The sequence below is a fragment of the Gopherus evgoodei genome, chromosome 15 (genome assembly GCF_007399415.2).
Source record: "Gopherus evgoodei ecotype Sinaloan lineage chromosome 15, rGopEvg1_v1.p, whole genome shotgun sequence".
Lineage (NCBI taxonomy): Eukaryota > Metazoa > Chordata > Testudines > Testudinidae > Gopherus > Gopherus evgoodei.
Genome location: NC_044336.1, coordinates 4,615,768 through 4,641,902, shown reverse-complemented (window position 1 = coordinate 4,641,902; position 26,135 = coordinate 4,615,768). Strand labels below are relative to the sequence as shown.

Here is a 26,135-nt window from a genome sequence, read left to right as displayed (position 1 = left end):
TGCGTTTTGTCAAATCTGCAGTGAAAGTGTTCTTGAAATGAACATGTGCTGAGTCATCATCCGAAACAGCTATAACATCAAATATATGGCAGAATGCAGGTAAAACAGAGCAGGAAACATACAATTCTCCCCCAAAGAGTTCAGTCACAAATTTAATTAACACATTATTTTTTTAACAAGCGTCATCAGCATGGAAGCATGTCCTCTGGAATGGTGACCAAAGCATGAAGGGCATATGAATGTTTAGCATATCTGGGATGTAAATACTTTGCAATGCTGACTACAAAAGTGCCATGTGTATGCCTGTTCTTACTTTCATGTGACATTGTAAATAAGAAGCAGGCAGTATTATGTCCCATAAATATAACCAAACTTGTTGGTCTTAGCAATTGGCTTAACAAGAAGTAGGACTGAGTGGACCTGTAGGCGCTAAAGTTTTATATGGTTTTGTTTTTTAATGCAGTTATGTAACAAAAAAAAATCTACATTTGTAAGTTGCACTTTCATGATAAAGAGATTGCAGTAAAGTACTTGTATGAGGAATTGAAAAATACTATTTCTTTTATCATTTTCACAGTGCAAATATTTGTAATAAAAAACATAAAGTGAGCAGCATACACTTTGAATTTTGTGTTGTAACTGCAATCAATATATTTGAAAATGTAGAAAAACATCCACAAATATTTAATACATTTCTATTGGTTTTCTACTGTTTAACCATTCGATTAAAACTGCAATTAATTGTGATTAATTTTCTGAGTTAATCACATGCATTAACTGTGATTAATCAACAGCCCTACCAGAAATTTATGCATTCTGTCTTGGACATGTTCAGCCTGAATGCCCACTGCTGCTGTCATACTTCTTAAACGGTCCTGGAAAAACTTGAAGTCCTCTGGTATGAAAGAGGAGGAATCTGGTACTGAAGAGTCATCAGGAAACAGGAAGATAGTAGCACAGAAGGCTCCTCCTGTAACATGACTGGAACCTGGGTCACAGGTTCAGGATGATGCTGTGGTGGGTCAGTAGAAAGTGCCTGAGAGTGCTGCCCTGAAACCAACAGCTCTGGAGGGTGGTTTACTGAGGGCAACATCCTCTGGAGTAGGTTGAAGATCTGGTCCCTCAATAATCAAGGACACTTCCAACCAAAGGTTCCAGCTGGTCCACTCAGGCAATGAATATGAAATTGGAGGCCAGTATGGACTCAGCTAAGATGTCCTGTGTCTGTTACCAGAGTGATCCCATTCTCAGTATCAATGATTCTTTTCCAACCTATGGCAAGCGTGCCGAAGGCAGCACGTGAGCTGATTTTCAATGGCACTGTCATAAACAGATAGTTAAAGGTTAATGCCTCTTTTACCTGTAAAGGGTTAAGAAGCTCAGTAAACCTGGCTGACACCTGACCAGAGAACCAATAAGGGGACAAGATACTTTCAAATCTTGGTGGAGGGAAGTCTTTGTTTGTGCTCTTTGTTTTGGGGGCTGTTCGCTCTTGGGACTAAGAGGGACCAGACGTCAATTCAGGCTCTCCAAATCTTTCTGAATCAGTCTCTCATGTTTCAAAATTGTAAGTAATAGCCAGGCAAGGCGGATTAGTCTTATTTTTGTTTTCTCAACCTGTAAATGTCCCTTTTTTGCTGAGAGGATTTTACCACTGCTTGCTGTAACTTTGAACCTAAGGCTAGAGGGGGTTCCTCTGGGCTATAGGAATCTGATTACCCTGTAAAGTATTTTCCATCCTGATTTTACAGAGATGATTTTTTTACATTTCTTTCTTTAATTAAAAGCTTTCTTTTAAAGAACCTGATTGATGTTTCCTTGTTTTAAGATCCAAGGGGATTGGATCTGGACTCACCAGGGATTGGTGGGGGGAAAGTAGAGGGGATGGTTAATTTCTCCTTGTTTTAAGATCCAAGGGGTTTGGATCTGTGTTCACCAGGGAATTGGTGAAGCCTCTCAAGGCTGCCCAGGGAGGGGAAGATTTGGGGGGAGACAAGAAGTGATCCAGACACTGAAATTTCAGGATGGTGGCAGAGTTACCAGATCTAAGCTAGTAATTAAGCTTAGAAGTGTCCATACAGGTCCCCATATTTGTACCCTAAAGTTCAGAGTGGGGAAGGAACCTTGACAGGCACTCACACTTCCCGGGTCCTGGCCACCAGTCCGGGGAGATGTGCATTTTAATTTAATTTTAAATGAAGCTTCTTAAACATTTCAAAAACATTATTTACTTTACATACAACAATAGTTTAGATATATCTTTTAGACTTATAGAAAGAGACCTTCTAAAAACATTAAAATTATTACCGGCACATGAAACCTTGAATTAGAGTGAATAAATGAAGACGCGGCACACCACTTCTGAAGGGTTGCCGACCCCTGACTTAAGAGGCTCTTATTGAGTTTTGAGTAGCAAGGGAAGACAATGATGATGATGAGGAGGAGGAGGAGGATTCTGAGTTAAATGCGAAGAACTTTCTGTAGAGGCTGCAAGGGTGTCATAAACAGATAGCTAAGGGTTAATGTCTCTTTCACCTGAAGCACCTGACCAGAGGACCAATCAGGAAACCGGATTTTTTTTCAACTCTGGGTGGAGGGAAGGTTGTGTCTGAGTCCTTGTCTGTCTGCCTGCTTTTCTCTCAGCTTTGAGAAGTGATTTCTGTTTTCTAATCTTCTGTTTCCAAGTGTAAGGACAAAGAGATCAAATAGTGAGTATGTGGTTTCTTTTCTTGGTATTTACATGTCTATAGTTGCTGGAGTGCTTGAATTGTATTCTTTTTGAATAAGCTGTTTATTCAATATTCTTTTAAGCAATTGACCCTGTTTTGTCACCTTAATACAGAGAGACCATTTGTATGTATTTTTCTTCTTTTTATATAAACTTTCTTTCTGAGACCTGTTGGAGTTTTTCTTTACTGGGAAACTTCAGGAACATTGAGTCTGTACTCACCAGGGAATTGGTGGGAGGAAGAAGTCAGAGGAAGATCTGTGTGTGGTAAATTTATTCGCCTGACTTTGCATACCCTCTGGGTGAGGAGGGAAAGAGAGATTAACTCTCGGTAATTCTGTTCTCCAGGACTGGAAAAACGGGGAGGGGGGGAGTCCCTCTGTTTAGATTCACAGAGCTTGTGTCTGATGTATCTCCCAGGAGCACCTGGAGGGGGAAGGGAAAAAGGATTATTTCCCTTTGTTGTGAGACTCAAGGGATTTGGGTCTTGGGGTCCCCAGGGAAGGTTTTCAGGGGGACCAGAGTGCCCCAAAACACTTCTAATTTTTTGGGGGGTGGCAGCAGTACAAAGTCCAAGCTGGTAACTAAGCTGGAGGTTTTCATGCGAACCCCCATATTTGGACGCTAAGGTCAAATCTGGGACTAGTGTGATGACATGGTTGGTAGCCGGGGGATGAGAAAGATAGAATCCAGAAGCCAGTAGGAATATTATATTTTCTTTTCTCTGCTAGGGGCTTTTTAGCAGAGAGAAACAGTTTTGGTTTTAAAAAGGGAACCAGAGAGAAATTTTTTTTCTGCCTCTCTCTGGCAGTTGTGGCTTGCATATTAAGCAAGAAACCATTAAGCTGTGACAAAGGGTCTTTTGTCACACAATAGCACTCCCATTAGGAGGCAAATACCAGCACTATATACATGCAAATAAAGTGGTTTTTCTAGTTTACTTTACATTGAAAACAAAGGGAAGGCACTGTTGCTAGGCAGACCCCAGGAGGCAACAGAGCCTGCCAGTTCAGAAGATAAACACCAGAGGGCACCCCAACACAAGAAAACAGGAACCATGACTTCTAAGGCAAAAATTGAAGCCGAAAAATAAATCAAAGTGGCCGAGCACAGGCGAGAGATGGAAAAAAACAAACAGGAACTAGAAATAAAACAAAAAGAGATGGAGATGAAAGAAAGAGAAGAACAGATCAAACAGGCAGCCCATAAAAGAGAACAAGAAGCCAAAAATGCAGCCCACCACAGAAAACTAGAAGAAGAAGAGGTGGCCCACCGCCGAGACATGGAAAACAACAAAAAGAAATGGAAAAAACAACAACAAGAAATGAAGAGAAGGAAAAACAGAGAAAACATGAACTGGACTTAGCGCAAGCTGGGCTACATGAGCCAGCCAATCCTAACCAACCCTTCGCCAATTATGGTTCCCACATCACAGAAATTTCCACCTACAAGGCAGGTGATGACACCGAGGCCTTCTTGGAAAATTTTGAAAGAGCCTATCTTGGGTACCGCATCCCTGAAGCCAGTACATGGTAGAAATTGAGGCCACAGCTCAGTGGACCTTTAGCAGAGGTGGCAGCTGAAATGCCTAAGCAGCAAATAAATGGACTATAAACTTTTTAAACCAAGGCCAGATACAGAATGGGGATAACCCCGAATCATGCCCGTCGGCGTTTCAGAACCCAAAAGTGGAAACCAGATGTGTCATTTCCCAAACACGCCTACTACGTTGCGAAAAATTATGAGGCCTGGATATCAGGACACAATGTTAAAACCTTGGAAGAACTGCACTTCCTCATACAAATGGAGCAGTTCTTGGATGGTGTTCCTGAGACATCACATGGTACATACAAGATGGAAAACCCCAAAGATCTCGCTGAGGCGGGGGAGATTGGAGCCAAATGGATGGAAGTGGCAGAAAGCAAGAAAGCTACTGTCAAGGGGAACGAATACCCCAGGGGTGCACACCGACCAATAAACCCTACAACGCGAGGACAGCCAAAGACCCCACATACAACCCAAGTAAAGCCACAGACGCCCTATTCTTCCACCTCACCAGTCTCCAGTAACTCACCTCGGCCCAGTGACCCATCAGATGGAAGATGCTTTAAGTGTAATGAACTGGGACATATCAAGGCCAACTGTCCAAAGAACACCATGCGAGTGCAATTCATTACACCACCATCTCACCAAAGATCCCCAGGCCCAGATGCCTCTCAAATACCCTTGGAGGCGAAGGGTAAATTTGAGAATGGGTGGAAAGAAGGTTACTTGCGCTGAAGAGACACGGGGGCACAAGGGTCAGCTATCCACAATCCTTCGTTGACCCCAAATTCATCAACCCAAAGGCCAAAGTTACAATTTACCCCTTCATGTCACAAGCTGTAGACTTACCTACAGCTGAACTGCCTGTCCAGTACAAAGGCTGGTCAGGAATGTGGACTTTTGCAGTCTATGACAATTATCCTATCCCCATGCTACTGGGGGAAGACTTGGCCAACCAGGTGAAGCGGGCTAAGCGAGTGGGAATGGTTACCCGTAGCCAAACCAGGCAAGCTTCCAGACCTATTCCTGTTCCTGAGCCATCCACAGACGCCCCGTCTGTGTTACCAGAGACCCAGAGAGAGGTATGGACCCGGATTCCATGCCAACCACTGAAACAGCCACAGTACCTCCAGTCCCAGGCCCGGGACTGGAACAGCAACCAGCACCAGCAAGTGCAACCACATCTTCAAACTCAACGCCAGAGGGCGCCAGCGAGCCAGAACTGGCAAAAGCAACAGACAGCCATACCCAAAAGGCTCAGCCAGAGCCCTGAAATTACCCTCAGGTGCACCAGCGGAGAGCAGTTCACCAGCACGGAAACAACCCCATCACCTACATCGCTTCCAGAGGGACCAAGCCCAAGTCCACAGTCTGAGGAAGAACTGGTGACCCCAGCCTCAAGGGAACAGTTCCAGACTGAGCAGGAAGCAGATGACAGCCTTCAGAAGCGTGGGCGCAGCACGGAGCACCCCACCCCGCCTCTCAGCTCTTCTAATCGATCCCGGTTTGTTATAGACCAAGGACTTTTATACAAGGAAATTCTTTCTGGTGGACACCGGGAAGAATGGCAGCCACAAAAACAGTTGGTGGTTCCAACTAAGTACCGGGTGAAGCTCTTAAGCTTAGCCCATGATCATCCCAGTGGCCATGCTGGGGTGAACAGAACCAAGGACCGGTTGGGGAAGTCCTTCCACTGGGAGGGGATGGGCAAGGACGTTGCCCAGTATGTTCGGTCTTGTGAGGTGTGCCAAAGAGTGGGAAAACCCCAAGACCAGGTCAAGGCCCCTCTCCAGCCACTCCCATAATTGAGGTCCCATTTCAGCAAGTAGCTGTGGATATTCTGGGCCCTTTCCCAAAAAAGACGCCCAGAGGAAAGCAGTACGTACTGACTTTAGTGGACTTTGCTACCCGATGGCCGGAAGCAGTAGCTCTAGGCAACACCAGGGCGAACACTGTGTGCCTGGCCCTAACAGACATCTTTGCCAGGGTAGGTTGGCCCTCCGACATCCTTACAGATTCAGGATCTAATTTCCTGGCAGGGACCATGGAAAAACTGTGGGAAACTCATGGGGTGAATCACTTGGTTGCCACCCCGTACCACCATCAAACCAATGGCCTGGTGGAAAGGTTCAATGGAACTTTGGGGGCCATGATATGTAAATTCGTCAACGAATACTCCAATAATTGGGACCTAGTGTTGCAGCAGTTGCTGTTTGCCTACAGGGCTGTACCACATCCCAGTTTAGGGTTTTCACCGTTTGAACTTGTGTATGGCCACGAGGTTAAGGGGCCATTACAGTTGGTGAAGCAGCAATGGGAGGGGTTTATGCCTTCTCCAGGAATTAACATTCTGGACTTTGTAAGCAACCTACAAAGCACCCTCCGACACTCTTTAGCCCTTGCTAGAAAGAACCTAAAGGATGCTCAGGAAGAGCAAAATGCCTGGTATGACAGACATGCCAGAGAACGTTCCTTCAAGGTAGGAGACCAGGTGATGGTCTTGAAGGTGCAACAGGCCCATAAGATGGAAGCATCATGGGAAGGGCCATTCACGGTCCAAGAGTGCCTGGGAACTGTAAACTACCTCATAGCATTTCCCAATTCCTCACTAAAGCCTAAAGTGTACCATGTTAATTCTCTCAAGCCTTTCTATTCCAGAGACTTACAGGTTTGTCAGTTTACAGTCCAGGGAGATGATGCTGAGTGGCCTGACGGTGTCTACTACGACGGGAAAAAAGACGGTGGCGTGGAAGAGGTGAACCTCTCAACCACCCTGGAACGTTTGCAGCGGCGACAAATCAAGGAGCTGTGCACTAGCTTCGCCCCATTGTTCTCAGCCACCCCAGGACGGACTGAATGGGCATACCACTCCATTGACACAGGTAATGCTCACCCCATTAGAACCCCACCCTACCGGGTGTCTCCTCATGCCCAAGCTGCTATAGAACGGGAGATCCAGAACATGCTACAGATGGGTATAATCCACTCATCTACCAGTGCATGGGCATCTCCAGTGGTTCTGGTACCCAACCAGATGGGGAAATACGCTTTTGCGTGAACTACCATAAGCTAAATGCGGTAACTTCGTCCGGACAACTATCCAATGCCACGTACCGATGAGCTATTGGAGAAGTTGGGATGTGCCCAGTTCATCTCTACAGTAGACTTAACCAAGGGGTACTGGCAAGTACCGCTAGATGAACCTGCCAAGGAGAGGTCAGCATTCGTCACCCATGCGGGGGTATGTGAATTCAATGTCCTTCCTTTCGGCCTTCGAAATGCACCCGCCACCTTCCAGAGGCTGGTAGATGGTCTACTAGCAGGACTGGGAAAATTTGCAGTTGCCTACCTCAATGATGTGGCAATTTTTCAGATTCCTGGCCCGAACACCTACTACACCTGAAAGGTCTTTAAGCGCATCAGGCAGGCCGGACTAACTGTTAAGGCCAAAAGTGTCAAATAGGCCAACACAGAGTGACTTACCTGGGGCACCAGGTGGATCGAGGAACCATAAACCCCCTACAGGCCAAGGTGGATGCTATCCAAAAGTGGCCTGTCCCAAGGTCAAAGAAACAGGTCCAATCCTTCTTAGGCTTGGCCGGGTACTACAGGCGATTTGTACCACACTACAGCCAAATCGCTGCCCCACTGACCGACCTGACCAAAAAGACCCAGCCAAATGCAGTTACGTGGACTGATGAGTGTCAAAAGGCCTTTACCCAGCTTAAGGCAACGCTCATGTCTGACCCTGTACTCAGGGCCCCGGACTTTGACAAGCCATTCCTAGTAACCACGGATGCATCTGAGCGTGGTATAGGAGCAGTTCTCATGCAGGAAGCAATGGATCACAATTTCCATCCTGTCGTGTTTCTCAGCAAAAAACTGTCTGAAAGGGAAAGTCACTGGTCAGTCAGTGAAAAGGAATGCTATGCCATTGTGTATGCCCTGGAAAAGCTACGCCCATATGTTTGGGGACGGCGGTTCCAACTAAAAACCGACCTTGCTGCACTAAAGTGGCTTCATACTGCCAAGGGGAACAACAAGAAACTTCTTCGTTGGAGTTTAGCTCTCCAAGATTTTGATTTTCAAATTCAGCACATCACAGGAGCTTCTAACAAAGTAATGGATGCACTCTCCCATGAGAGTTTCCCAGAATCCAGTAGTTAAAAAGTGTTCTTAACTTGTAAAAGTCTGTTAGTTATATACTTAGTGGTATATGTAAAGGTGCATGTGTTGTAGTAATCTGTTTATTTTAAAGTTCTAGGAGGAAATTGCCGCCAGTGAGCTTCCCCACTGTCTGCAATTTGGGGGGCGTATCATAAACAGATAGCTAAGGGTTAATGTCTCTTTCACCTGAAGCACCTGACCAGAGGACCAATCAGGAAACCGGATTTTTTTTCAACTCTGGGTGGAGGGAAGGTTGTGTCTGAGTCTTTGTCTGTCTGCCTGCTTTTCTCTCAGCTTTGAGAAGTGATTTCTATTTTCTAATCTTCTGTTTCCAAGTGTAAGGACAAAGAGATCAAATAGTGAGTTATGTGGTTTCTTTCTTTGGTATTACATGTTTATAGTTGCTGGAGTGCTTTGAATTGTATTCTTTTTGAATAAGGCTGTTTATTCAATATTCTTTTAAGCAATTGACCCTGTATTTGTCACCTTAATACAGAGAGACCATTTGTATGTATTTTTCTTTCTTTTTTATATAAAGCTTTCTTTCTGAGACCTGTTGGAGTTTTTCTTTACTGGGAAACTTCAGGGAAATTGAGTCTGTACTCACCAGAGAATTGGTGGGAGGAAGAAGTCAGAGGAAGATCTGTGTGTGTTAAATTTATTCGCCTGACTTTGCATACCCTCTGGGTGAGGAGGGAAAGAGAGATTAACTCTCAGTAATTCTGTTCTCCAGGACTGGAAAACGGGGAGGGGGGAGTCCCTCTGTTTAGATTCACAGAGCTTGTGTCTGTGTATCTCTCCAGGAGCACCTGGAGGGGGGAAGGGAAAAAGGATTATTTCCCTTTGTTGTGAGACTCAAGGGATTTGGGTCTTGGGGTCCCCAGGGAAGGTTTTTCAGGGGGACCAGAGTGCCCCAAAACACTCTAATTTTTTGGGTGGTGGCAGCAGTACCAGGTCCAAGCTGGTAACTAAGCTTGGAGGTTTTCATGCTAACCCCCATATTTTGGACGCTAAGGTCCAAATCTGGGACTAGGTTATGACAAAGGGGCTATCAGTTGTACTGATGAGTCTGTAGCCCAGAGGTAGATGGAAACGTCAATGCCAAGATTGGTACCCAAGATGCCCCTTGAGATGTTGAAGGGGTATCTCAAAAGTTGGTGCTGTCCTCATAATAGATGAATGAATCAGTGCTGTAGCTGGAGTTGCTGGACAATCCATTGGCACAGAAATCAAAGTCAGGCACGGTACCCATCTGGCAAATGGTGGAACCAAAGTCAGTTCCAAGGAAGCATCCTTATTGTCTCTTCGCTTGGAAGCCAGTACCTGTATCATCCATGGATTTGGTACCAGGTTACAGAACTGGACAGACCCAGAATGGCTGAAGGCAGATCCTCAACTAAAGAGTCTTGTGCCATCAGGGAACCCAGGACAGAAAGGCTAAGCAGGTCAGATGCCACTTGAAAAGCCTGCAGGATTGAAATGATCTAAAAGATCGGTACTGGAATTGAGCCTGTTGATATTGAACTCAATGACTGTCCCTGTTACAGCGCTGGAGTTGACAGGATAATACCAGTCAGGTCCCATCTCAGTATAGGGAGTCACAGGACAAAGGCCAGACTCTACCCTGGGCACTGGAGGAATCCTGGCAATGTTTGGAGTTCCTCCTGGACATAGAGAGGGAGTCTCTTAGGGACTTGGAATGGTTCCTGTCCACTTTATGGGTTCTCTTTTGTGGAGAGCATCTTGAGGAGGATCTATCCCTTCTTTGCAGAAAGGAATCTGAATCCAAGGGCTTGTCTGAGATTGCTGTTCCCTCAGAGGCTAGTTGTGAGGCTGGATGATTGGCCAAAGGCCCTGGCGCTGAAGCAGATCGCATTGCTTGCTCCATGAGGTGCTTTTTGAGGCATAAGTCTCTGGAGATCTGTGTTCTCTTTTTAAAAGAATGATCAATACTGCCCCTCTCTTTGATATGCCCCTCACTGAGGCATACAAGGCAGCATGTGGGAATTGCTGTTTGGGATAGTGACCCCACACGACGGGCAGCGCCGGTGTTTGAAGCCTGGTGACAAATGTCACTGGGCTCTATCCTGAAATGATCTAAACTATAACTAACTAGTGGGTACTACTACTGAGCTATAATTACAAAAAAACAGACATAGGAAAGGACCCTCTACCTGCATAGCAATTCTGAAGTAAACCACATGCGGAGCTCTGACTCAGGCAGTGAGAAGGAACTAAGAGAGATCAGGATAGCATCTCCCTTAAATTGTCCTGGGTGGGGCACAAGGAGGCATAGTGTGCGTGTGCTCCCCCTGACAAGTACTGTATGGAAAACTCTCTGGCTCCAGACACATTAGGTACACACACACCTGAGTGGAATACAGATGTGAATTTCTCAGCGAACAATTTCTGATCTGTCCCCGCATCCCTGGGCTGGTACACGCTCAGTACAGATGGAATCTTCAGGGAATTTAGCTGCCAAATGTAACAAGTCTCTACTGAGCATGTGCAAAGTGATTTTCCAAGGCTTGTATCTTAATCAAACTGGGTGGTTCTACATGGGAACAGTAAAAAGAACACTCCCAATATGCAGGCAACTCCCCTGCCAAATTTCAAATCCTTGCTTAAAGCACCTGATCTGCACATTGAAACAGTTGTAAGAACTTTATTAAGGTCAACAAACCAATGTATTTTCCCCTGTTTTTTTCTTAGAAGCAGTTGAACTATTTTTGCTGAAACTTTCTAGAAATATTCACGGGAATTGTCAGCTCAACCAGTTAGTTTGGCAAAGTTAGAAACAGCTGGAAACAGGGCCTTACAATGGGAAGTGTTGAGCAACATTAACTATAGGCAATCCTAAAGGCTCCACTTATAATTATGCAATCTGAGGATACTGCAGGCACTCTGTCCTGATGTGCTGTTTATACCCTTGCAAAGCAGCGCCAATCATTAACAGCTTCATTCTTGTTTCACGGTCTTTTTCCTCCACTCAGGTTGTCTAGCTCCCTAGTTTTGATGAGAGATTTCAGAGAGGTATCAGGTACAAAGGTGCACCCTGATGTAGGCAGACATCATTGAAAAGGTTAATTGTAAGTGAGGCCTCCCAACACTGGATATTTGTAACATGAGGATAAATTACCTGTCTGTCTGCGGCTAAAGAGAACAAATTCCATATACAAAAACTCATAAAACACTCCCTGGATTCTCCGGATTGTGCCAATATGATGGCTTTATTTAAATTTTACATGGCTGTCATTTCCAAAACTATATAAAACGTCATCAGTGATAGATTTGCTATAGAGATACCATGAAGCTGTCTCTGCAAATTGTATATAAACTTTAAATATTAACTAACCAATGAGGTCACAGATTTTCAGAGTCAAACATCTCTCAGTAAGGTTTGTGCTCAGTGAAATGCCTTAACTCTTTGGTTTCAATGTCAAACTCTTTTCCCTTTAGGCCAATGAAGCTGACGCTTTCATAACTTGATATCATGTTCCACATACTGAGGCCTGGGCTACACTAGTGGAGGGGTTCGAACGAAGAGACGCAACTTCAGCTATGCTATTTGCATAGCTGAAGTCGAAGTATCTTAGTTCGACTTACCTGGCCATCCTCACAGCGGCGAGTCGACTGCTGTGGCTCCTCCATCGACTCTGCTTACTCCTCCTGCTGTGGTGGAGTACGGGCATCCATTCGTGGATCGATTTATCGTGTCCAGACAAGACGCGATAAATCGATACCCGATACATCGAACACTACCTGCTGATCCGGCGCATAGTATGGACGGACCCTGACACGTCTTCAATTCTCTTTCTGATAATGTGAAGCAGGCGGGGAGGTTCCCCCAGTCTTTTTGCTTGGCTCTGTCAGAGTGACATGGGAGGGCTCAACAGGCACCCACCTGACATGTGCAGTAATTAAAAACTATTTAGCTGTTATTTGCATACTCCAGCTTTTACCAAGAAGTGGAATTTGTTCAGCAATCATCTTGGCATTTATTTCTAACCCAAACACACCTGAAGAAAATATCTCTAAACCCTCACGAATAATATGTTCAGTGATCAAGTCAGATTTTTCTTTCGCTGAATCAACTGATTCTGAGCCTCATGCAGGGCCTTAGACTTTAAAGGGATGTGCACAGATTTAGAAGTTTTTGTAGACTTGTGAGAAAAAGGGTTAGGACAGCACGAAACAGTCCTAACTGGTTAGCTGGGGATTCCCCCAGTTCTGGGGATACTGGAGGGTGGATAGGGGGACATTCTTCTGGCATGTGCCCTAAGGATACTGTGCTCCAGTGACCTGGGGCTGTTACTGCTGGTGGAAATTAGAGCAGCTCTGAGGTTACTCTAAATTGTAAAGGAGACCAAACTGCCTCTAAGAGCCCATGGGCCTACCGTTGGGGTCTGTGGGGTTTCAGGCAGGCATTGCTTCCTCATAACCACCAGGGGCCCAGATGGGCTTGCCACCAAGAGGAACTGAGATGCCCTGCAGGAAATCCCACCCTAAGGGGCATGAGTAACAGTCCTCTGGGATTTCCTGATTTGCTGGCACTTCCCACATAAATCAAGAAACCATTTCTGGAAGTTTGAATAATGCAGATCTCTGGCGTGCCTCAGATCCTGCTCACCACCCCTTGCTGTGACTCACCGTGATTCCTGGTGCTCAGTCTAGGCTTGGCCCCTGACCCTGATCATGGGTTACTATGTCTGGCTTAAGACCACTGCTGATCCCTGTGAGAGAGTCTGGCCCAACCCTACCCCAATTCTCGCCTCATAGTCTCACTTTGGTAATAGACTCGGACTCTGCAGTTTGGACCTGGCCTGGCCCCAGACTGATCCCTGACCTTCAGCCCTGATACTGAGCAGCTTGCTCTGTGCCAACCAGTTGCCTGTGATCTGGCCCTGACACTGGCTCCCAGAAGCCCAAGATGGGGTGCAGATATGGAGGTGACATATAGCCACCTCTCTTTCCCCCTTGGGGACTGTAGCAAGTGCTATGGGGCCAAGGAGCATGGAGAAAATATCCTAAGAAATTAGGACCTGACCTTGCAAAATAAACCGCTTGATTTGTTTTGTGCACCCTGTGGCCAGCAGAAGTGCTTGGAAGTTTAGTTTGTGGAGCACTCACTAACATTTTCCTTCCCCTCCATTGGAACTTGAGCCCAAAAGTTTCAAAGCAAATAAGTGCCCAGGTGTCCAAAGTGCTGAGCACCCACAGCTCACATTGGAAATCAGGCCTCTTTTCCATAGGCGCCTAGCTGCAGATTTAACATGAGAGATCTGAGTTTGAAAATGCTAGCCTGTGTGCTTATCTGAAACTCCAGCAATGGAAGATGAATTCCCAACAGAGGAGTGGAGAGAAGTTTGTGGCATCCCAAGCATTAAAATGCTCCTCATGCATTTTCACTTAACCTGATTCAAAAGCTAGCCTAGCAATCCTTTGACTTGATCCCTCACTCCTCCTACCAGAGGCAGCTCTGACAGCAGTGACCCCTTCTGGTCAGTCTAGGAGTTGCGCTGAGGACTGCCTTCCAATCCTCCTCCTTAAGCATCCACTCCCTTCAAACACCAGGAGCTTAAAAAGACCTGATCCCTAATTCACATCATTTTCACTTCTCTCTCACTAATACAGGCAGCTTCTCTTTTAAAGCAGAGATGCAAATACCACAGAATCTGACTGAGCTAATAATCCCCAAAGAATAATATTGCATTTGAGAGTTGCACGGTGTACTGGATTTACCTTTCCCATTGTGTCATTATTTCATTAAAATGACTTTGAAGCTGGGAAGAATAGGCCTAGTTAGTGGCACAATTATGTTAATCAGGCGCACCCTACATCAACCCAGTCCCATATGAATCAGTGAAGAGGAGTGTGTTGACTGCATTTGTAACCCACTGGCCAGGGTGTGTTCCAGGCCACTCTCTGTGCCCGATGTACACAGGATATGAATTTGTTAGAGCCCCACCTGGATAGCATTGGCTTGCACTTTACAGTACACCAGTCAGTGGGTTACACATTTCTATACCATTGCTGCTATCTGGGTTTCCTCCTGTATTACAAAGGCCAGAGGATTTCATCCTGTTATACTTTGGGCTCAACACATGGGTTTTATTTAACTGTAAAACTAATACATCATTAAGGCTGTACAGCTAAAATGTTTTGCAAAGTTATTAAAACCAAAAAAGTTAGAACTCCTATAGATCTGAAATGAATATGTGTAACATTTTTTATTTCTGTTTTAGGTGAACATTTAGTAGTACATATTTCTAAATTGCTCAATGTGTATAATGACTACTATTTACCTCTCTCCTGAAAACTGACCATTTATTCCTCCCTTTGGTTCCTGTCTTTTAACCATTCATGAGGGGGCCTTGCCTCTTAGCCCATGACTGCTTACTTTGCTTTAAGAGCCTTTGGTAAGGGACCTTGACAAAGACTTTCTGAAAGTCCAGGTATACTATACCCACTGGGTCACCCTTGTCCACATGTTTGTCGACTCCCTCAAAGAATTCTAATAGATTGGTGAGGCACGACTTCCCTTTATAAAAGCTGAGTTGGCTCTTTCCCAACAAATCATGTTCATCTGTGTCTCTGATCATTCTGTTCCTTACTATAGTTTCAACCAATTTGACTGGTACTGAAGTTATGCTTACTGGCCTGTAATTGTCAGGATTGCCTCTGAAACATTCTTTTTAAAAATTGGGTTACATTAGCTATCTTCCAGTCATCTGGTACAGAAGCTGATTTAAGTGGTAGGTTACACACCATAGTTAGTAGTTCTGCAATTTGATATTTGAGTTCCTTCAAAACTCTTGGGTGAATACATCTGATCCTCGTTACTTAATACTGTTTATCAATTTGGTGCAAAACCTCCTCTCTTGACACCTCAATCTGGAACAGTTCCTCAGATTTGCCTCCTAAAGAGAATGGCTCAGGTGTGGGAATCTCCCTCTTATCCTCTGCCGTGAAGATGGATGCAAAGAATTCATTTAGCTTCTCTGCAACAGTTTGTCTGCCTTGAGTGCTTCTTTAGCATCTCGATAGTCCACCAATAGTTTGCTAGACTTCCTGCTTCTGATTTTTTTTTTTTTGCTGTTAGTTTGAGTCTTTTGCTAGTTGTTCTTCAAATTGTTTTTTGGGCTCTCTAATTACACTTTTGCACTTGACTTGCCAGAGTCTATACTCCTTTGTATTTTCCTCAATAGGATTTGGCTTCCAATTTTTAAAGGACTCCTTTTTGCCTCTAACTGCTTCTTTGACTTTGTTGTTTAGCCATGATGGCATTTTATTTTGGTCCTCTTACTATATTTTTATTTGGGGTATACATTTAATTTGACTTCTATACATTTAAATATTTGAATTTCAGTGGCCCTGCTTAGGTTTTGAAACACCCTTGATCGAGGAGAATCAGACGGAGGAGGCATTGCTCAAATTAGTGCTGCCGCTCTTTTTTTTTACTTGAGACATTTTTTTAGGAAATCTGGGTTCAACAGACAGCTGCATATTTGTGTACATTGGAATGGCAACATCTGGCAACTTTAAATATAGTTTTTAAAATACTGCTTAATATTTGCCAAATATTACAGAATGCAGAAAAATTGCAAAAGGACTCTAAAACAGCATGTTTGGTAAATTTTTCTCATGCCCATGACTTTCCTCATTGCCTGATGGGAGGCATGTTTTCCTGGGACACATGTAACAATTATATCATATACATTTCTTCCATAGCACTTGTCAGCCACAGATCTCAGAGCACTTTAAAAATAAGGTGAGTATAATCTTCTCCATTTCGTAGACAGGGAAAGCAAGGCACAAGGAGATGAAGTGACTCATATGAGCAAACTAGTAGCAGAGGTGGGACTAAAACCCACCAAATCTTTGGCCTGGTGCTATCCCAGCAGCCACACTAACTTCTGTTAAGCCACCCCTGCAAAAATTTGCCATCAGGATTTCCTGAGGCCTGTTAGGCTGAAAAGGGAGAAAGTACAAAGCTGTCCTAAAGAGAGCGGGGCTTTTAAAAAAATGAGAGAAAGGGTGTGGCAATAATATTCTGCAGTGTGTATGTTGTTTTATTCAACCTCATATAAATGAAAAATGACTAAGTGGAATCTCCTGAAGCCTTTTTTTACAAATTACCTTTAAGCTGAAGCCTGAGAAGTCTGAGCTCCAAAGGAGAACTTCTGAGCAAGTTAGGAGCAAGTGGGAGCAAGAGTTATAACTGAATTCCATCCTTAACAGCATTCCAGCTCTCGTGATTTTATTACAAACTGCACAATCTTTGATATTTTAATTAAAGCCTTAGCAACTGGAGATGTGGCTCCGAACCCAGAAGGCAAAGAAAAAGAACCAATATTTATTATTTTATTAATATCTCATTATTTTAACGCCAACCTTATGATTTGGGGTCCTGACTCAGAATTTTTGAATGTTTATCAATAGTGCCTTAATTACAGTGCTTGCTACCAGCACCTTACCTTTAGTTCTTCCAGGTCAGGCCGCTCCATGTTCACCACAGCTGCTAGCAGCTGGTCTTCCAAGCCATCTCGAGTTACAGTGAAGTTGATCAGGGTGCACTGTGCCTGCATCTCAGGTTGGTAATGGGGGTTTGCTAGCTTTGTGTGGAGGATGAGACGGAAACTGGGGTTATATTCACATTCTTTGTCTCCAATTTTAATATATCTGAAATAGAACCAACAGATGCAAATGTTCTTGTGGCTTCCGAAGCTCTTTTAGCTCACTTACCAATGTCATTCATGTCTAATAACATTTCACAACATGAATTATAGATGCTCACTATAGAGATATCAATTTCAAGGTAAGAACAATTATGGCTAGATGGCATCTGAGACACCCCCACACTTGAGATAGTCTAGACTTTCAGGCCATCCCCATTTGAGGTGCTCGATCTCAAATGTAAGTCAGTCCTAGTTTTGAAGTGGCTCAACAGTCTGTCTTTAAAAAAAAAAAAATCAACTTGATGACTATGGAGCCTATTTTCTTCAGACTTAGGTTGGGTCCATAGATCTCACTGAGATTTAAAAATGAAGCCAAGGCTGGAGACTGGCTGTGCTGCACTGTTGCCTGTGAGAAGTAAGATAACAGACAAAATTCCAGTTTGTTTTATATATTGCCCAATTTGACAAATAGGTTATGGTTTATAATGACAGGGGAGGGACGGTGCAGAAGGAATATCAGAGCACAGCAAACCTAGGCATGAATGTAGCCAGCAGGAATCAGTCAAATTCCCAGATGAATGTGGGGTATAGTGATGTTATGTCCTGAGAAGAATGTACATTTATCTTAGGCGTGCGCTACACAGAACTTTGTACTGGTATCACTATTTCAGTTCGGAGTATGATTTTTTTTTACTGATATACTAGTACATGCTCTAGTTTGGATGCAGTTATACTGAGATAAAAGTGCCTTATACCAATATAGTTTATTTCCTTGCCTTATGGGGACAGATATACTGGTATAAGCCCCTTTATACTGGTATGACAGTGTCCACAATAGCAGGGTTGTGGAGTTTTAACTACATCTGGTACAGAGGCTGATTTGAGCAATAGGTTACATACGTTCATATACATAGATACATGTACACATACATACATATGCATAGATAGTAAGAGATAGTTCTTGCATCAAAGACCTTACAGTCTAAATAGATGGAGTGGGAGAAAGGGAGTATTATCATCTTCAATACCAATAGGTATTGGAGAGAGAGAGAAATCACATGACTTATTTACAGTCACAGAAAGAGCCTGTAACATAGCCCAGAACTGACCCCAGATATGCAGAGTCCCCATCCAAAACCTTGACCACAAAACTGTCCTTTCTCTTGACATCAATAGGACATCTATCTGTCCATGTGGATCAGCTTGCAGGATTGTTGCCTTGGTGTGGAGTTTCTGAATATGAAAGTAAGTCCCTTTCCCCAGGATGCCCAAGAGAACCTCCCAAAGACCAAGGAGCAAGCTAGACATTTGGATGGCCAACACTCCCTTTTTCACATAGTAACTGTTATTACCTCACAGTGACTTTCTAGAACTGAGCTAGAAAGTCACTATACACCAATAGAACTGAGCTATACACCACCGACAAGAGAATGTTTTAGTTTTGCCATTGTCAGAAGAGATTCTAGTTTTGTGTCACATCCATTATAATCTTGTCTCCTTTTTCAAAATGTTCTGCTCTAGCTGTTACTTTTGGTACTGAAACACCCATCTTGGTTTTGATGCTTTACTTTCACAATAAGAAGAGCCTTGTTTTCCCAGAAGTTTACACCATTCAATTATATTTTAAGTGTGTTCAACAGTAAAGGAATAATCTCTGAGGATCTTAAGGAATGTGCAATCCAAAGCTTAATAGGCTCTTTGTTGTTTACCATTCAAAGCCGCAAGTGAGATTGCATCTACAGCTGGTGCAGAAGCAGCTGAGGTCACACAAATGCTGTGATCCTGTTAAGCTAGATGTAAAGAGCGTTAAAAGTCTGAATGACACAGACGTATTGAAAGAAATATGACTCCATTGTGCGAAAGCCAGTGAGACAGCATCCAAAGAATCCCAAAGTTAAGTTCACCACAAAGCTCTGCACACACACTTCTATTTGTTGCTATTATTTGAACACAGGTCTAAGAACACAGTCATTTTAATCCCACTCAAAAAGAAGCAAAAAAGGAAACATTGCTCTCCTGTCTCTTTGTATGAATATTTTCATGCTGAAAGGCACCTGGTCATTACCCCAAGAACCATCTCCTAGTATTTACTGCTCCCTGTATGCCTGATACTTAAAGCTGCAACTTTATTCTGAAATAGCCAATAACAAGGTTGGACAACATGAGGGCATCTTTTCTTCACAATCTGTGTGACAATAACTTGAAGGAAAATTACCCAACCTATAGACATTAGGAATGTCCAGAGGTGTCTTTGCCACATAAGGGGAGAGAGAGATTTGTTTCTATACAGGGAGCCAAATGATTAAAGGTACTGACTAATTAAGAGAGCTAAAGGTTTATTTCAACTCCAAGTGACTATGTATGATTGCCATGATTTAAAATCTCACCCCCAGTCCCAAAGTCAGAACACGAGTGAAGTGAGAAACATACAAACACACACCAAGGTTGGGCAAAGGCAAGACATTAGCATAAAGAGCCCATCTCTTCTCCTGCCGACACTGGAAAAAGGCTAGACAGTGAGATGGCCACAGACACATATTTCATTCAATCTCCCAGACTCTCACCTTCCTTTCTTGATTGTTTCTCGGCCAAGTAATGCTCCCAAAACTGGATCCACAGATTCCTCCAAGTTTTCAATCAAAACAACTTCACCTGCAGCAAGGGCTTGTTCCATGGTGTCCAAATACCTAGCACAGATGGCATTGGTACAATATCAGCATTCAGCACAGACTCTACTCACAGCAGCAAGGACCATGAGCCCAGAGGGATGCCAGAGAAAGCTGTGGAACACCACTGAATAATGAAAATACAACAAAAACGAAGAGGGGAAAGAGTGGGGGAGTCAATTGGCCTCCTGTAGAAAAACCAATGGGGTTTCTACTACATTTCATAGAGAGCTTGCTGACCAGGGTGTCTGTGTATCCACACAGCCTTAGATGGTTAGGCACAGAGTATGTCTACACTGCAAACATCAGTCATGGCTGCAGTTGTGTGGACATACCCACACTAGTTCGAATCTAGCTAGCTCAGATACCGACGCAGTGAAGCTACAGCAGCAAAGGCTTCATTGTGGGCTAGCCAATTGAGTTACCCAGGGTTTCACAGCACCAGTACCCAAACTAGCCAGATTATAGGTAGCTCAGGTATATCTACATGAGCTGCAATCCTACCCCATGACTGCAGTGTAGACAGACCCAGAGGGTGGGTCAGATTTAAGAATTCCCTATGGGAACACACAACAATAAAGGAAACATGGTCTGCCAAAGCAAGCACCTTCTCTGGTAGTGCACATTTTCCCAGCATGTCCTCAGTATGACTTGGATTTCAGCTGACTATGTGTAGTGCTAACTAACTGGTTCACTACCACTCCCCACTGACACTGCCTGCACACAGGGCCCTTACTGACAGCTAAGAGAAACAAACCATTCCTACTCAGAAATAGCTCCCTTAAGATAAGAACAAAGGCCTCACTGGCTACACACAGAGAAGAGTATGTATTATGAAGCTGAACTAGGGAGGTCTAGGATTTGCTGGTAATCACTACCTCCAAGAATTAACACCAGGCCAATGGGAATATCGTGATACAAGTCCTCTGTACAGTATGGTGTGTACACAGCCTCCCTCTCAACCAGCCCTTCTTAATGCCCTCTTAGCCATCTGCACAGGATCATTCTGTTTTGGAATGGCATGTTACCTGATGCTTCCCCAGCATCCTGTGTAAGCCAGCCAAAGGTGGGGGTGAATGGAGGTATTTGATTCTTCTCATTGTACCTCCAAATAAAGTGTCCTTCTGTGCATAACTGACACCCTGGCATGCAGCTGGAGACAGGGAAAGGAGGGACTGCACCACAGGGCAGGCAGTGATGGCAGACAGAGTGGACCTTATGGGATTTTTTCTGTTCCCACCTAGATGTCGAGATGCCGCCTTCACTTTCATCACTTCATATTTTACTGCTTTAAACAACTAAAACTCATGATGAGCAGCCAGGAGCACTCTCCAGGGCTCTTACAACCCTTTCAAACCCCCATCTGATTGGCCTGTTTCCGGGACTGGAATTCCAATCAGCCAATCACATTGATCCCCTTTGAAACCAAAGATGTTTCAGCACTGAGTGGTCAGTCTGGCCCATTTGACAAGCCCCTTGCCCAGCCAATGAGCAGCAGAAACAGTAGATGGGAGTTCTTTCCATATACACCTTGTCCCTACTCCTCCTTTGTCTTTAACCCTGAATTCTTTGCAAGGCCCCATTAAATGGCAGAGGGAGTGGGACTGGCAGTTTCCTTAACCCCCCGATGAATATGGCAGCTCTATTCTATTTGCTTTGGCTGTTCTACTTTCTAGGACCTGTAGAAGTGAGATCTGCTCTGCCTTTGCCCCACTGTGGAATGGAGTCAGCTGGGGCAGAATATAAGGCATATGCTAACACAACGGGAGCCTGAAATGCACTAAGGCCACTGGGTGGAGAGTTACCATCCCAAGTGCAGAAGACTGGTATCCAGGTGGGCCCACATACATCTTTTTTCTTCTCCTTTTCCATTTTAAGGCAGTTTCTATTGCAACTAGGCTAAACATTGAACAACCCAGCTTATGTTTAAACAGAAATCATCTTGGTAATGAAAAAAACAGGTTAGTATACAAACAACTTTGGGAGCTTTCCCAGCCACTCTAGTTTGCTCCACTTACACTGTCCTTACACTGAAGATAAACAAACACAGTACCTCAAGTCTGACACTGTAGAGAGCAATTAAAATATATGATTCTCTATGGTGGCTTGCATTTACCCCTTCTGCCCGATTCTGATCACTCTGAGATCTTCGCCATACTTGGTTTTGATCCATTTGATACCCTGGAGTTGGGGATCAACCATAAGGGGCCACCGTTCACAGTTTGTGAGGATTGTGGCATTTTCCGTGGACATCCGATCAGCTGGAAGGCCTTCGTTCTGCCAGGCTGCTATATCTGCATCATCCGTCAGCATTGTCAGGGGGTCTAATGACGGAGTTACAGGGACTGGAACCTGAAAGAAAGGAGGTATGTCCCCCGGCACATTGTTAAAAACTTGTGGAAGAAACTGCTACATATTCCAAGAATGGGCAAGCAGAGCCGAATCTAGGAATTTAGCTTAAGCATTATTTGTTAGTGGCCTACAGTTTTACAGGATGGTTTTGATCTAGCATTAAAAGCCTCACTCATCCCTGTTATATAGAAAAAAACAAAGAATAATGCCTGCAGCATGCTAAGCACACCAAATCATCACAGCTAAGCAAAGCAGGTTCAGATCACAAATTTCCATGTACAAACTCCTTGAAACAACAGTTTTGAAGAGTATAATTAACATCCTCATAGGCCTGCTGTTGTGTTGCTAAATGACATTAGCAGCTCTAGAAACGCTTCTGCGACAGGGAAGCCCCTTTCTGGGCCAGCTATGTTTACCTAGGAAACCTGGACGTGACAACTGATAAGCAAGCATTACCAGCTATGGGAAATGGAGGTGCCATCACTTTTAGTGAAGCTATATGGTTTGTCTCTTTACATTTCTAGCAGGAAGTCAGGCAGCAGGAGGGAAATTCTAGAAGTTCTGCAGTAAAGCAGAGAGACAGGATGGCTTTAGGGATAATACTGGCTTTCTTATTCTAATAGAGTTCCTTGTTCAGTGTTATAGAAAGAGGGAGTTACTTATCTGTAACTGGAGATCTTTCAAGATGTGTGGTCCCTTTCTGTATTCCACTGTGTGTTTACATATGTGCACCATGCACCCAGAGCCGGAGAATTTGAAAGTAGCATCGATTGGTACGCGCATGCACCCTGGCTTACGTTGTGCCTTTGACTAAGAGGATAAAGGGCAGGATGGACTGACTATCTCTCCAGTTCCTTCTCTACCATGAACCAGAAAAGATCTGAAGCGGAGGGAAAGGAAAGTGGATAGTGGAATACAGATAGGGACCACACATCTCAAAGAACTTCCACTTACAGATTAGTAACTTCCTCTTTTTCTTCAAGTGATGGTCCCTATTGTATTCCACTGTGGGTGTCTCACAAGCAGTACTTAAGCAGGAGGAGGGTGCGAGGATGCAGATGGTAGAGCTTAGCAGAGAACCACTGTCCCAAAGGAGGCATCACCACATGAGTCCTGCACCAGGACATAATGTCTTGCAAATGTATGAACCAAGCCCCACGTGGCCACTTTACAGATACCAAGGATACTTACTTCCTGAAGTGATGCCAAAGTTACTGCTTGTTATCTTGTCGAATAAGTTCTTAACCCTTGGTGGCTGGGGCAAGGGCTGCCCAGAGGATTCAGAGGGCCTGGGGAAAAGCAGGGAGTGGGCATAAAAAGGCGCCACCCGCTGTGTCGCTTGTACTCACTGGGTGGCGCTCCGAGTCTTCGGCGGCGGTGGGTCCTTCACTCGCTCCGCGTCTTCGGCAGCACTGAAGGACCTGACGCCAAAGTGCCGCTGAAGACCCAGACCGCTGCCAAGTGAGTAAAAATTAAAAAGGTCCCCTACTTGCCTCCCCCACCCTGTGCGGCCCTGGCTGGGGGGAAGGTTCAATAGCTGGTAGCAGAACAGAATGCAGCCAGAGATTCATTAGTAGATTCTCTGGGTGGAGATGGTGCACCCCCTGATTCTTTCTGCCACAGAGATGAATAGTCTCCGGGATTTCCTAATTGGATTTGCTCTTTGCAGGGAAAAGGCCAAGGCCTGCTGAACATTGAGGGAATGGAGTCTTTGTTCCTCTGCGAAAGTGTGCAGTTTTGGAAAGAACACAGGAAAGTGAATGGATTGGTTAAGGTCAAATTCTGACACTACTTTGGGGTGAATTTGGAGTGTAGATGCAAAGAAACCAAATCCTTCTAGAATATACTATAAGGAGGATTCATCATCATTGCTCCAAGCTTGCCAGCCCTTCCAGCTGAATTGATGGCTATGAGGAAAGTCACCTTCATGGAAAGGAAAAATATGGAACAAGAAGCTAAAGGTTCAAAGGTTGGTCTTGTGAATGTTGAGAACAAAGTTCAGGTTCCCCTGGAGAGCACACTTCTGAATAGGCAGGAAGGTTGTGATTAGGCTTTTCCAGTATCTCGTAGTTGGATGTGTGAAGACCAAGTAGCCCTGAGAAGACGGATGGTACGCTCTGCTATTTTCCTAGATGAGAGGAGTATCTGCAGTTTCTGGGAGAATGTTCCTTTGATGTGCCCAAGAAGAAAGTGCCTCTATTTAAGTAACATCTTTCTACTATTACAAAGGATGTCAAATGGCTGTGGAGCATGAATGTTCTAAGGATAATGCCCATCCAAACACCAAGCCCTGCAGTGTAGTTGATACAGATCAAGAGGCTTGATCTTGTCATTCCACAGGGTCAGGAGCTCAGGCAACATTAGGAGGATGATTGGTAGTCAAGATGAGATGCACAGGAGGTTGGAAAACCAAAAATGTCTGGTCCAGTAGCGGGCCATCAGGATGACCTGTGCCTGTCTTGCTGGATTTTGCGCATAACTCTTGGCAGGAGAAGCAGAGAACAGAAGGCATAGTCTGAACTAGTTCAACCAAGGAAGAAGTAGAGGGTCACCTTGGGAATGGTAATATGGTCCTGTCTGATGAGGAAAGGAGAAAGAATACGTCCATGCATGCCTGATGAGGATTTGTGCACCATAGGAGGGAAGACACTGCCTTGGCTGGAACTGTTACCATGGTGATCATGGGATGGCAGTTTGGAAAGTATACCATTGCCTTCAAACATGGCTGCAGTGAAAGGTGGAGCTGTAGAAACAGGGTGATGTAAGTGCATGAGGCCATATGACCTAAGTGAGACTGACATGTCTTGACTGGTACTCAAGGGTTGTCTGTGACCTGAGTTATATTATTGCTTATGGTCTGGAACCTGTCCTTGGGCAAGTTCACTCTTGTGGTGATAAAATTGAAGGTGTCCCCAATTAAGTCCAGAGATTGTAAGAATAGATTTTTGTGGTGTTTATGCTGACTCCTAGTGAGGAGAGGAGGTGCAGCATTATAGAAGTTGAAACATAGGCTTCCTGGCAGGACTTGGCGACAAGGAGCCAGTCGTCGAGGTAGGGGAAGACAACAAGACTGCAACATCTGATGTGAGCTACTACTACCAAGAAAAGCTTGGTAAAGATTCCAGGGGTGGTTGCTATGCTGAAGGGGAGAACTCTGTATTGAAAATGGCCGAAGCCAACCATGAATCCGAGGAAGCATCTGTGAGCGGGATGAATGTCTACATAAAATAGGTGTCCTTCAGATCTAGGGCTGTAAACCACATGCCCTTTTCTAAAGATGGGATTATAGATGGCAACGTGACCATGCGACACTTGAGTTTCTGAATGAAGTAGTTGAGATGGTGCACGTAAAGGTCTCTATCCATGCTTCTTTTTGAGTACCAGGAAGAAAGTCAAGTAAAACCCACTCCCATGTTCTAGTGCTCCTTATTCTAATAGGGAGCCCACCTCTTGTTTGAGAATACTCTTGTGAGAGCGATCCTCAAAGCAGAGTGGGGAGTGGGGTTTTGGGTGAGGTGGGCATGCAAATTCTATCATATAGCCAGAGTGGATGAAGTTCAGCATCTGTCTGTCTGTTGTTATTGCACTCCAGGTGTTGAAAAAGTGTGCTGTATGACCGCCAAATTGTGAGTGGGGATTGAGAGGTGTTGGGTTTAGTGGTTCTCAGCTCTCAAGCTCCTATAAAAAATAATGTCAAGTCAGAGCAGAGATTGAGATAGAGCCTATTGCTAAGGGTGTGAGGAAGCAGCTCTTGTGAACCTTCTGCCTCTTGTGTGGTGGTTCAAAGGGCCTCTGGTGGAAAATCTTCCTCTTTGGGGGAGGCATACATATCCCTAGGGAGCAGAGGCTAGCCCTAGAGTCCTTCAGGGTATGGAGGGACTTGTCTGCCTTTTGGTTGAAGAGTTGTGGTTCACTAAAGGGGAGATCCTTGAATGGACCTCCCTAAGGAACTCTGACGCATGGAGCTATGACTCCCTGAACATAACAATGGCAGTAGCA

At 44.5% G+C, this 26,135-nt stretch overlaps 1 protein-coding gene across 7 annotated transcripts in view; it reads right to left on the bottom strand.

Annotated features, from left to right (window-relative positions):
* DNAH9 (dynein axonemal heavy chain 9) overlaps positions 1-26,135 on the bottom strand; it is a 392,191-nt gene that overhangs the window by 126,682 nt on the left and 239,374 nt on the right. For all 7 annotated transcript variants that reach the window (XM_030534286.1, XM_030534287.1, XM_030534283.1 and 4 more), the window contains 3 exons: positions 21,901-22,136; positions 19,683-19,805; positions 16,918-17,122 (listed from right to left, as the gene is read on the bottom strand). In XM_030534286.1, the coding sequence (XP_030390146.1) occupies positions 16,918-17,122; positions 19,683-19,805; positions 21,901-22,136 (564 nt within the window). The remainder of the gene's footprint in view (positions 1-16,917; positions 17,123-19,682; positions 19,806-21,900; positions 22,137-26,135) is intronic.